Source organism: Pleurodeles waltl, chromosome 12 (assembly GCF_031143425.1).
Source record: "Pleurodeles waltl isolate 20211129_DDA chromosome 12, aPleWal1.hap1.20221129, whole genome shotgun sequence".
In the NCBI taxonomy this organism is placed as follows: Eukaryota; Metazoa; Chordata; class Amphibia; order Caudata; family Salamandridae; genus Pleurodeles; species Pleurodeles waltl.
This window is the reverse complement of record NC_090451.1, coordinates 73,112,310-73,124,639: the sequence shown is the minus strand read 5'-3', so window position 1 is coordinate 73,124,639 and position 12,330 is coordinate 73,112,310. Positions and strand designations below refer to the sequence as shown.

Below are 12,330 nucleotides of genomic sequence, written 5' to 3'. Positions count from 1 at the left end.
AGCCTGGGAGGTGGTTGTGATTGGATTAAATTGTGTGCACTTTTAGCAGGCTGGTGGTGGTCCAGTAGGGATGACATGATGTTCCACATATTCACCCTCCTTATATTACCGGATATGTGCGGACGACCACAAAAAGGTTCGATGAGCGGGAGAGAGGGCAGAGAAAGGAGAAAGCAGTAAATAGGAGTAACAGAGGCAGTGCTGTAAATTCAGTAGGCTGCCTACAGAAAGGATTTGGAGGAAAAGTGAAAGAGTGAGGGGAGAGAGTGAATGAGGGTTGAACAAATGAAAATGTAAATGATGGGGGGGACCGGAGAAAGGTGGCCTGATAAACTGGATGCTGATAGACAGAGCTGGGATTAAAGGAGATGTGCGAATGGAGAAAAGCGAGCGTTGAGAAAGGAAGAGGGAAGCCAACAACGGGAAGTGATTAAAGTGAAGGGACAGGTAGCGGTGGGGGAGAGCAGGAGTGGCGACAGGGAGGGAAAGAAGACCGAGCGAGGGGGCGTGAGCGGGACGAGTGAAAGGGAAGGTGCATGGGTGCCGGCCGAGCTGCGAGGTGCTGACGTCAGGCCCTGCTGCTTGGGAGGCGAAGGCTGGCGCTGGGGCTGGGATTCACGCAATGTGCAGCCGTCCAGCAGCAGCAGCCCCGCCGTGCCGGCACTGAGCTGAGCCCCGCTGCCGGAGGAGGCGCGCTAGTGGCCGGGAGAGAGCCCGCATGAGCCGCTACTGAGCTCCAGCAGGGCGACGTCCAGGAGCAGAGCCCGGGGCACGGCTGAAGCCTCACATCATGCTGGATTGACTGCCGGACACAGGAATCGATGCTCCCGCTTTGAATCCGAAATACCCTGGGAAGCCGAGGAGAAGAGCCTGCTACCTCCACGCCATGGAACTTACAATGGAAAACCTGGGCAACCTGCACAGCGTGTCCCACTCTCAGGCCGGGGAGCTGATGGGGGGATCGCACAGCAGGCAGGCGTCGCACCGGAACCTGGTCTCCCACGGCCGCCCTGCCATGGTCTCCAGCATGGCCTCCATCCTGGAAGGAGGCGACTACCGGCCCGAGCACTCCCTCTCGGGCCCCCTGCACCCTGCCATGAGCATGTCCTGCGAGTCCCCCTCGGGCATGAGCCTCAGCAGCACCTACACCACCCTGACCCCTCTCCAGCACCTGCCCCCCATCTCCACCGTGTCCGACAAGTTCCACCACCATCACCACCATCCCCACCACCACCACCACCACCCGCACCAGAGGCTGGGCGGCAACGTGAGCGGCAGCTTCACACTCATGAGGGATGACCGAGGCTTGGCATCCATGGGCAACCTCTACAGCCACTACCCCAAAGACATGTCCAGCATGGGGCAGCCCCTCTCCCCCCTCTCCAATGGCCTGGGATCTCTGCACAACTCCCAGCAGTCACTGGCACCCTATGGCCCCGGCGGGCACCTGGCCAACGACAAGATGCTGTCGCCCAATGGCTTCGAGCAGCACGCCGCCATGCTCTCCAGGAGTGAAGACCACCTAGGCAGAGGACTCGGGGCACCCGGGGGCGGCATGATGGGCCCTCTGAATGGCATGCACCCGCACGGGCACCACCATTCGCAGTCCAACGGCTCCATCCTTGGCGACAGGGACAGGCAAGCGTCCACATCGGGGTCACAGTCCAGCTCTGGTCAGGTGGAGGAGATCAACACCAAAGAGGTGGCCCAGAGGATCACCGCCGAGCTGAAGCGCTACAGCATCCCTCAGGCCATATTTGCGCAGAGGATCTTGTGCAGGTCTCAGGGGACCCTCTCTGACCTCCTGAGGAACCCCAAGCCATGGAGTAAGCTGAAGTCAGGCCGGGAGACCTTCCGGAGGATGTGGAAGTGGCTGCAGGAGCCCGAGTTTCAAAGAATGTCGGCCCTGAGGCTTGCAGGTAAGAGGCATAGAGTGTGCACCCCCGAGGGGCATTGCAAAGCCTGCGGTGCCCTCCCCGGCTGCTGCAGCCGGGCTAGGGGTGCGATGCATGTGTGCATAATGAGTATCGTATCCACACTCCCGAGCACCGTGCCTGAGTATCATGAGTATCATATCTACAGCCATCGACGCGACGCCTGTGTGTATACTATGTGTGATATCCACACTCCCGAGCACCGTGCCTGAGTGTGAGTATCATGAGTATCATATCTACAGTCATCGACGCGACGCCTGTGTGTATACTATGTGTGATATCCACACTCCCGAGCACCGTGCCTGAGTGTGAGTATCATGAGTATCATATCTACAGCCATCGACGCGACGCCTGTGTGTATACTATGTGTGATATCCACACTCCTGAACACCGTGCCTGAGTGTGAGTATCATATGTACAGCCATCGACGCGACGCCTGTGTGTATATTATGTATGATATCCACACTCCTGAACACCGTGCCTGAGTGTGAGTATCATGAGTATCATATCTACAGTCATCGACGCGACGCCTGTGTGTATACTATGTGTGATATCCACACTCCCGAGCACCGTGCCTGAGTGTGAGTATCATGAGTATCATATCTACAGTCATCGACGCGACGCCTGTGTGTATACTATGTGTGATATCCACACTCCCGAGCACCGTGCCTGAGTGTGAGTATCATGAGTATCATATCTACAGCCATCGACGCGACGCCTGTGTGTATACTATGTGTGATATCCACACTCCTGAACACCGTGCCTGAGTGTGAGTATCATATGTACAGCCATCGAAGCGACGCCTGTGTGTATATTATGTATGATATCCACACTCCTAAGCACCGTGCCTGAGTATCATATCTACAGTCATCGACGCGACGCCTGTGTGTATATTATGTATGATATCCACACTCCTGAACACCGTGCCTGAGTGTGAGTATCATGAGTATCATATCTACAGTCATCGACGCGACGCCTGTGTGTATACTATGTGTGATATCCACACTCCCGAGCACCGTGCCTGAGTGTGAGTATCATGAGTATCATATCTACAGCCATCGACGCGACGCCTGTGTGTATACTATGTGTGATATCCACACTCCTAAGCACCGTGCCTGAGTATCATATCTACAGTCATCGACGCGACGCCTGTGTGTATACTATGTGTGATATCCACACTCCTAAGCACCGTGCCTGAGTGGGGGTATCATATGTACAGTCATCGACGCGACGCCTGTGTGTATACTATGTGTGATATCCACACTCCTAAGCACCGTGCGTGTGCATGAGTACCATATGTACAGTCATCGACGCGACGCCTGTGTGTATATTATGTATGTATCCACACTCCTAAACATCGTGCCTGAGTGTGAGTATCATGAGTATCATATCTACAGTCATCGACGCGACGCCTGTGTGTATATTATGTATGTATCCACACTCCTGAGCACCGTGCCTGAGTGTGAGTATCATATCTACAGTCAACGACGCGACGCCTGTGGGTATATTATGTATGTATCCACACTCCTAAACATCGTGCCTGAGTGTCTAGTACGTATGATCTCTACACTCATCAACACGACGCCTCTGTATGTAATGTGTATCACACCTACAATCATAAACAACATGCCTGTGTGTATGATGTATGTTTGAGCTACACTCATAAATACGATGGTCCCTCTACATATCTCTGTATTATATGTATCATATCTACACGCATTAGCACGAGGCCTCTCTATACAATGCGTATGATAGCTACACTCATTAACATGATACCTGTGTGTATTATATGTGTGCGTATATATATATATATATGTATATATATATATATATACATATATATATATATATATATATATATATATATATATATATATATATATATACTCATAAACACGGTGCCTCTCTCTGTATATGTGTTTCATATCTATGCTCATTAACACGATGCCTGTATGTATCACATGTATCATATCTTCATATCTACGCTGATAAACACGAGCCGTGTGTGTGTATATTATGTATTATAACTACACTTACAAACCGATGCCTCGGTGAATATGTATCATATTTACACTCATAGACACGGTGTCTGTGTATAAATATATTATTATATATATACACATTGCTGCATATGTATCACACACACTGATAAAGTGCTGGCGTGTGTTTGTGTGCATGCACAGCGCGTTCCTGTGTGTGTGTGAATGTCTGGATAAACTCGCTACTGTCTCTATATGCACGCCTGTTTGTGCCTACGTATTTAATATTTATATTAGTGCATGCGACCATTGATGTTGAATGCTCCCCCCTTCACCCAGTTTCTCTCTAAGGAGACCGAAGCGTTTACAGGAGTAGATATTCTTTCCGGGGTGCTCGTATTTCAGGGGTTCCTTTCCTACAGGTGGAAGGAATACAGACACAGAATCGTGCATCATGGTTCGGCCCTGGGAAATGGCCTCCGTTCAGCGTGCCGCTGGACACACTGCATATTATCAGTCCATCTGATGGCCCCTCTGCATCCGGGGCTGTGGTGGTTTGTGGTACTAGGAAGGTTGGAATCGTTTCACAGCGTCCTCCTTTGTCAGAATCTGTATTTCAGTGAGTCGTCGAGAGTGTGCCGTCCCCTATCTGGCCACGCCCCCTCCCTCCGTGCCCACCTCAGGCTGCTAGCCGGCTGCTGGCCAGGGGTGGCCGTGTCACAGGTCACGCAGTAACCAGGGATGCTGAGCCGCGCTCCGTCCTCTCTTTGTCTCAGCCAGCAGGATGTGTGGGGAAAGGCCTGCTCTTGGAGGCAGCTGAGCGGGTCACAACTCAGCTGCTCCTCCAGCCAACTAATCGATATTATGGCCCTTCACTTTACAAATGACACATCCAATCAATTATCTATGGCCCATCGGAGCACCGACGTTAGGGGGACCTCTCGGCCGTTGCACGGCGTCGTCCCTTTAATGGGCACGAGGGGCCTCGCTGTGGGTGTGGGATTGAAGAAAGAGAGATTAGAGAGGAGACCTGTCTGTGTGTGTCTGTACCTGGATGCGCGAGGGTGTACTTGCGTTTACACGGGTACAAGCGTATGATCTATGCTTTTTTTTGCTCATGCTTGACGTGTTCTAGTGGTGTGAAACATAACCCAGTGTTAGATGGACTGTGCCTCTCTCCCCCGCACGCCCGTGGTTTGCGGGATAATTGGGGATAACATTGCACGTTTACCCAATCTGTCGCGATCCCAACTCCAGCAAAGGTTACTTGTGAAAAATCTCCAAAGTATCACCGCCTGCCCCTGAAGATACAAAGTGTATGATGGGGGGCGCTTGGGTGGATGGATGCAGCCCTGTCAAGTTTCCTAGTTCCATGCGTGATGTGCTGCTGCAGTCCATGGTTTTCCTTTGGATTATGGCACTTGTAGTCTTTTTTTATGCCATTATAAATCAGAACTACAAGTCCTAGAATTCCAGAAAAAACCTGGACTGTAGCAGTATATCACGCACAGACCCCGGAAATTTGGCAGTTGTGTGGATGGATGGATGAGTCGATCGATGGATGGATGGACGGTTGGGGGGACGGATGGACAGATGGATGGAAATGTTGGTCGATGGATAGGTGGGTAAACGTTGGACGGATGGATGAATGGATGGATGGATGAATGGGTGGGTGGCTGGGATTGGCGCACGGACTGACATGAATGGAAGAGTTTGGACCCAGTGGATGTTGGTTGGGCGGATGAATGAATAGATGTTTAGCTTGGTTGTTCAGTAGATAGACTGCCGGTTGGATGGACAGGTGAGTCGATGGATGGACTCATTGGATGCGGTTGGGTGGGTAGATTGGATGGATGGATTTGGGAGAATTGGTCATTGGATCATGGTGGGTGACGGTTAATGACACTAGACAGAGCCTGTTGTTGCTTATGTCCTTCATGCCGAAGGTTCAGAGTGCTCCAGAACCGTAGTTTATCTTTATTGTGTCAGTTTGCCTAAAAGATAGAAGCTCGGTCGCTGCCGCCTTCCCACGCAGTGTTTCTATCTGGCTTTCCGTACATCTGAGGACTTCTCGCCCTCGGCACATCTGTCTCCTCGCGAAAGTAGAACGTAAAGAGACTCTCGTTTGATACCAAATTCAGCTTGAACAGGGAACGGAGGCAATGCCTCCTGCAGCATCGTTTTCAGCGACTCGGCCCACCTTCACTGTCGCTTACTGCGCCCGATGAGCATGAGCGTAGCTTCAGCGCGGGTGTTAGGGGTGTTATGTCCCGCTAATAAATGTATTTTGTGATAAATATGCGGGTACAGGTTCTTTCTGTCTGGTAGGTGAGGAGCCTGCCAGGTTTCACCAGGAAATGTTATACAAACACAGACAACCTTTTGGAAAGGCTTAAAAAAATCAAACCTCTCCCTTTCCAGTGCCCCTTAAGCCCCCTCTCGTGCGCCCTGATCGTCGTATAATGTATTTTAACATTGTGTGCCAGCGTGATTGTTGGGAAATCTGAAGTTCACTCCACCCCTTCCCAAAATCTTACAGACCAAGCTACGCCCCTGTTGATGAGCGGTGCAGATCTGACACCGAGAGCTTCCTCCTGCCGGTGGCCGCCCGCCTGGGGCTTTGTGTGGTGGCCCTGCCGGCTGGCGTGGCACCCACACTGGAAGCGGGACACGCGCGCCCCTGTCCAAGTCAGCCCTCTGCGATATTTATTGGCGCAGCCCGGGATTCATATGCATTTAGTGTAATTCAGCTGCTCTTTAATTAGGGCAGCATAGTGGCATCTTTTAGTTCCAGTCAATGCCCTATTGAAAATCACTTAATAGAATGCAAATTGTTCTTGGCTTTACAATGTTCTGGTAAATAAAGATTTAAACACTGCCACAATTGGCTTTTTAAGTAGCTCTGTTGTTTAGTCTAATTGAGCAGTTGGTGTTTTATTTCCCATTCACCAAAAAATAAAAAGGGCATCACCTGAGGGATGGTGACTGCCTTAAGATACCTCTGGAATATTACAGGAGGGCCATAAACATGTCTTCTATGGTTGGATGCGTTTAATTGCCAATATAGCGCTCACATTCACACCCTAAAGGACGGGAACACGCGGATTGTGTGTACCACGCCATACACCGCCCTAGAAAGAGAGCACACGAGGAAGACGCAAACTTTGCACATTTAACGGAAGTGCGTGTAACATTACCGCGGGAGAATACTACATTCAGTGGGCATTACTTCTGTGTATCCAAGTATTCTACGTGAAAAAAAACAATAATCTGTGTATGAGCTGGTGAAAAGGTCTCGATGGATGTCTGGTTTTATTAGAATTGATAGGCGCTGGGCGTCAGTATACCTCTCACACACGCTCTGTCACTCTCCCTCACACACACGTGAGCGCGCGCAAACAGATACGTGTTTTTATCCGTGTATGTATATGCCCACGCGTTTGTGTGCGTGCCTATATGTGTGTGCGTGTGTGTGTGTATATATATATATATATATATATATATATAGTTAAAACACTCATACGCACCGAGGTGAAAATACACCTACATATCTAAAAGTGTGGTCTCACATAACTACACATGCGTGCACACGCTTGTGTGCTCAGAAACGTATATTCAGAGGTATATATTTGTCTATACATGTGCACACAGACACACATTCATACACGATTCGAGCATCAACAACGAATCATATATATATATATATATATATATATATATATATATATATATATATATATACACACACACACACACACACACACACAGGAAGACACAAGGTATGTATGCGGAAATAGTTCTATTTCCCAAAAAATAGCTGGTTAAAAATATCAGTGATTTTTTGACTGACCAAATATTAAATGCATAATATTGTGTAGATGATCCAGTGTCTCCTCATTAACAGACTCTGGATGTAAACTTCGCGAACACCTTCGAAGAGACTATCAATTTTCTAAAGGATGCTTTAAATCATCGAATACTAAAAATTCCCAAAAGTTTCTATGCTCACTTCCAAGACGATGCCTTCTTTAATCTGAGACGGCAAACGCCTTTGTCAGCCTGGTGTTTGGTGAATGCCTTTCACAGATTGGTCATTTTTATTGTGATGTTATACGATATCGACGACTGGTGGGGCTGTGCGACATTTAAAAACACAACTATCGCTCAATCACACTGACCTCCGGCTTGGCGAGTGGCATTGTTTTAATAAAATGTAATGTTTTACTAACATACGTGATTGTAAGTTCGGGGTACATGGAAGTTCGTTGTGAATGAATCTCTGGGGTAATGTGAAAATTAGAACTTGCCAAAATACAGGCAGATACGTGAAGGTCTCGCGATAAATTTGTTGAGGAAAAATAGGTTAAATGAAAGAACAGAGAAAGGCAGGAAAGGAGGCATTTGTGGCCCCGACGTTTAAAGTGAAACAGAAAGCACTTTGAATGAAAGAGCCTAGAAAGGGATTGCGGCCCAGAAGATAAACAAACTGGGCGATATATAGGACCGAGAGGAAGAAAAATGAGGAGGGGCCGCCAGTGAGGATGGAAGGAGTGAGGACTGAAGACCTAGGGAGAGGGAAGGGTGAGCTGCACTCTAAAGCAAGCGGAACAGAACTCAAAGATGGTGCGATCCAGGAAAAACACCTAAGTATATTAAATTAAAACATCTCCTTTCAAATGCAAATGCCTCGCCTTTCTCCTTTCCGGAGCGGGGACAGGGATCAATGCTAATTGCGTTCCAAGTCCCCGAGCGATGATGCCCAAATGTTAGGTTGGCTGGTGGAGAGGGCAGAAGTGGTGTCCGAAGCGGCCGGAGCCCCACAAATCCCGACCCGGCCCGGTCCGGCCCGGAGCGTAACCCAGCCTCGGCTCACACGGGGGTGAACGCGGCCCTGCTTGAGTCGCCCATACCCCCGTATGCATATTCCACGCATATGCTTGGAATACATTCCAGCCATTACATTAAAAACTGTAATTATATGGAAAGTGAAATTGGTTTGGGGGTGGAGAGGGCTCCGCCACTGAGATCAATAAATTCGAATTACTATTCCTAATTCATCACAGTCAAGGCAATCGATTTCCTTCTCGGTGCCTTCAATTATTGCTTGAATTCCATCTCCAGAGCAAAACTATATACCCTTTCTGTAAATTCCCAGAACTGATATGATATTGTAAAATCCTGCCGTAGGTGGAGGACGCGGCCTGATGGGTAAAGTACCCCTCGGCAACCCCCAGACCTGTGAAGCTCGGCCCGGAAGAGAAGGGGCCGCGCCAAGGATTAGCGCGGAGGGTGAAGGCGAAAGAAACGGTGCGAGGAGGAAGCAGAGGAAGTGATTGCAAGAAGAAGGGAAGGATGAAGTAAAAGGGGAGGGAGTGAAAGAAGCATGCCATACGGGGAGGGACCGAATGAGGGACAGAAGAAGGAAGGGACCAGGGGCAGCAGGAGGACATGGCCTAAGAGCGGGGGCAATGAAGGAAGGAGATCGTTAGGGGCGAGAGGGCGGAGGGACGGGAGGGTGAAGGGAGAAATTAAGTGAGGGAGGAAAGAGGGATGGGAATAAGAGGAAAAAGGGGGGGATGCAGTGGGTGAGGGAGTGAGTGATCCGGAAGGTGAACATATTGTTTTACATATAACAGACCGCTTATGCTGATATGTTGTAGCTCCTTTTTTGGATCTGGAGTTTGAGACATAAACTCGAAGCGCTACAACCATCAAAGCCGAGAACAAATAATCAAACAATATCTACCCATACAATATCTTGGGCTTATCGATCATTACTATTGTTCTATTCCTTGGAGCAGTCTGCCAGGACAGATCCATAAAGCTGCAAAGGTTGTGGGAAGGAAGTGGTCGCGCATTTTGTGGTATTAAGCGTGCGTGTGCGTGCCCGGGTAGCATGTGTGCGTGCTCAGACAGCATGTGCGCCTGTGTGCACTGTTAATGCGAGGTGTGTGCCTGTGTTTGTTTATGTTTGTGCACCCGCTTAAGAACCTGGAATGCACCCGCGGCTGAAAGTAAAAAAAAACCTGTTCAAGAGCCGCACACGGGCGAACTGGACCCCATGGTATGTTTGTATTGAGGAGCGTGGGTTGGAGACAGACACTGGAAGATGAAGGAGCGGTGTGAGGGCTTCGAGAGATTGGGAAGAGTGCCCCTGTCCAGTCCCCGTTGGAGGTGTGCACGCGGAAATATTACATCTCATTCCATAAAATACAACTCGGCATGTTAGAGCTAATATATCGGTGCCCGCCAGGAAATAGAGGCCCCGTTTCTGGAAGAGGCCGAGAGAGAGATTCGACGTGTGCAAAAGAAATCGATGAGGATTTATGTTGCTATGTAAAGTCTGCTGGGAAAACAATATTCAGGCTTTGAAATCTGCAATGGATTTGATGAAGGACAAAATTCAGTCATAGGCACGATCTAGATTTTCTTTCTCCTACACACTTGTGTGCTTATAACTGTATTGTCCCTATATACTGATGTCTCCGTCCGCTCATCCACGCATTTATCCGCCTATCCATTATTTAATGACTGTTTTCTGCAATCCGGCTGGCCCGTTAGTTTTCCGTATCTCAACCCAGTTCCTCTCTTTTCGTTTTCGTCCAACGCCCTGTCTGCTTCTCTCCCTTACTGATCGCCGTGCCAGCCTTCTCTTCTCCATGCATCCCATGTACTGGGAGTTCAGCAGTCCACCGTGATGTATTAGTTAGAGTCAGTAAATAGAAGATCGATAAACAAGCTGAGCCCCCTAGAAAATCGCAATTGCTGGCTTTCTATTCTTTCCACTCCAATTCCCTTTCTAACGGCAGCTCCAAGCCAGTGTGCTGCCGAGCCACTCATTATTCATGCAGGCCTCTAACGTGTTCTTGGTGACCAGTGTCCTGACTCTCCCCTGCCTGTTTCCTTCTTCACTAGCTAGCAGACCCAATCTCTACCCGTGGTGTTCGGCGCTTGCTGTGCCCAGCTCTACCAGCCAGGAGAGCCAAACTGCACCCTTTGTAGCTAGCTGTCTCTCGCTGTCTCCAGCTCTGTTAGCTAGGAGACCCAAACCATAACCATGCTTTCCATCTCTCCCTGGCTCCTGCTCCACCAGCTAAGAGACCCAAACCATAACCACGCTGTCTGCCTCTCAGTGTCTCCTGCTCCACCTGGTAAGAGACCCAAACCATGATCGTGCAGTCCATCTCTCCCTGGCTCCTGCTCCACCAGCTAAGAGACCCAAACCATGACCATGCTGTGCATCTCTCGCTGTCTCCAACTCCGCCACCCAAGAGACCTAAACCATAACCACGCTGTCCGCCACTCGTTCTCCCCTGCTCCACCAGCTAAGAGACCCAAACCATAACCACGCTGTCTGCCTCTCGGTGTCTCCTGCTCCACCAGCTAAGAGACCCAAACCATAACCACACTGTCCGCCTCTCGGTGTCTCCTGCTCCACCAGCTAAGAGATCCAAACCATAACCAAAGCAAAACCGAGAAAGCTTGGCGCCAGGAACCCTCAATGGCCAACTTCTCCACTCTCAAAACCACCATACGCAAACATCACCAACTCATACGGACCACCAAAAGGGCTTACTACAAGGAACGCATAGACAATAACTCACATAACAGCAAGGAACTCTTTACCATCAGCAAAGAGCTCACCAAACCCAAATCCTGCAACATCGGCCCCACTCACACACAAAACCTCTGCAACTCCCTCTCCAACCACTTCCACCTCAAAATTTTAGACATACACAACAGCTTCACACCACCAGCACCCACCACCTCCACCACCGACACGACTAACAACAACACCCCCCCTCCCCAACCTACTAACACCTGGGCCCCTACCAACGACGAAGAAACCAAAAAAAACATGAATTCCATCCACTCAGGCTCCCCCTTGGACCCCTGCCCCCACCGCATCTTCAACAAGGCCAGCCCATCCATCGCTCCCAAGCTTTGCGCCGTAATCAACAGCTCCTTTGACGCCGCCACCTTCCCAGACTCCTAGAAGCACGCAGAAGTAACCGCATTCCTGAAAAAACCCAAAGCAGACCCTGATGACCTCACGAACTACGGCCCAATTTCTCTTCTCCCCTTCCCCGCCAAGGTCACTGAGAAGTTAGTGAACGCCCACCTGTCTCACTTCCTAGAGGAAAACAACGCACTCAACGCCTCCCAGTCTGGATTCCGCAAGAACCACAGCACTGAGACCGCCCTCATCCCCTCTACTGACGACATCAGAACCAGAGTCGACAAGGGCGAGACCGTCGCACTCATCCTCCTGGATCTCTCCGCAACCTTCAACACTGTCTGCCACCAAATACTCCGTACACGCCTCTACGACGCAGGAATCCGACACAAGGCCCTGGACTGGCTCGCCTCCTTCCTCGCCGAAAGGACCCAGAAAGTCCGCCTCCCTCCCTTCCAAT

The 12,330-nt window shown here is 49.9% G+C and overlaps 1 protein-coding gene across 1 annotated transcript in view; it reads left to right on the top strand.

Annotated features, from left to right (window-relative positions):
• Positions 1 to 560: 560 nt before the first annotated feature.
• The window catches only part of ONECUT3 (one cut homeobox 3), a 180,050-nt gene continuing 168,280 nt past the window's right edge, over positions 561 to 12,330 (top strand). The window contains exon 1 of the mRNA XM_069217359.1: positions 561 to 1,919. Coding sequence (XP_069073460.1) covers positions 887 to 1,919 — 1,033 coding nt within the window. The 5' untranslated portion in view covers positions 561 to 886. The remainder of the gene's footprint in view (positions 1,920 to 12,330) is intronic.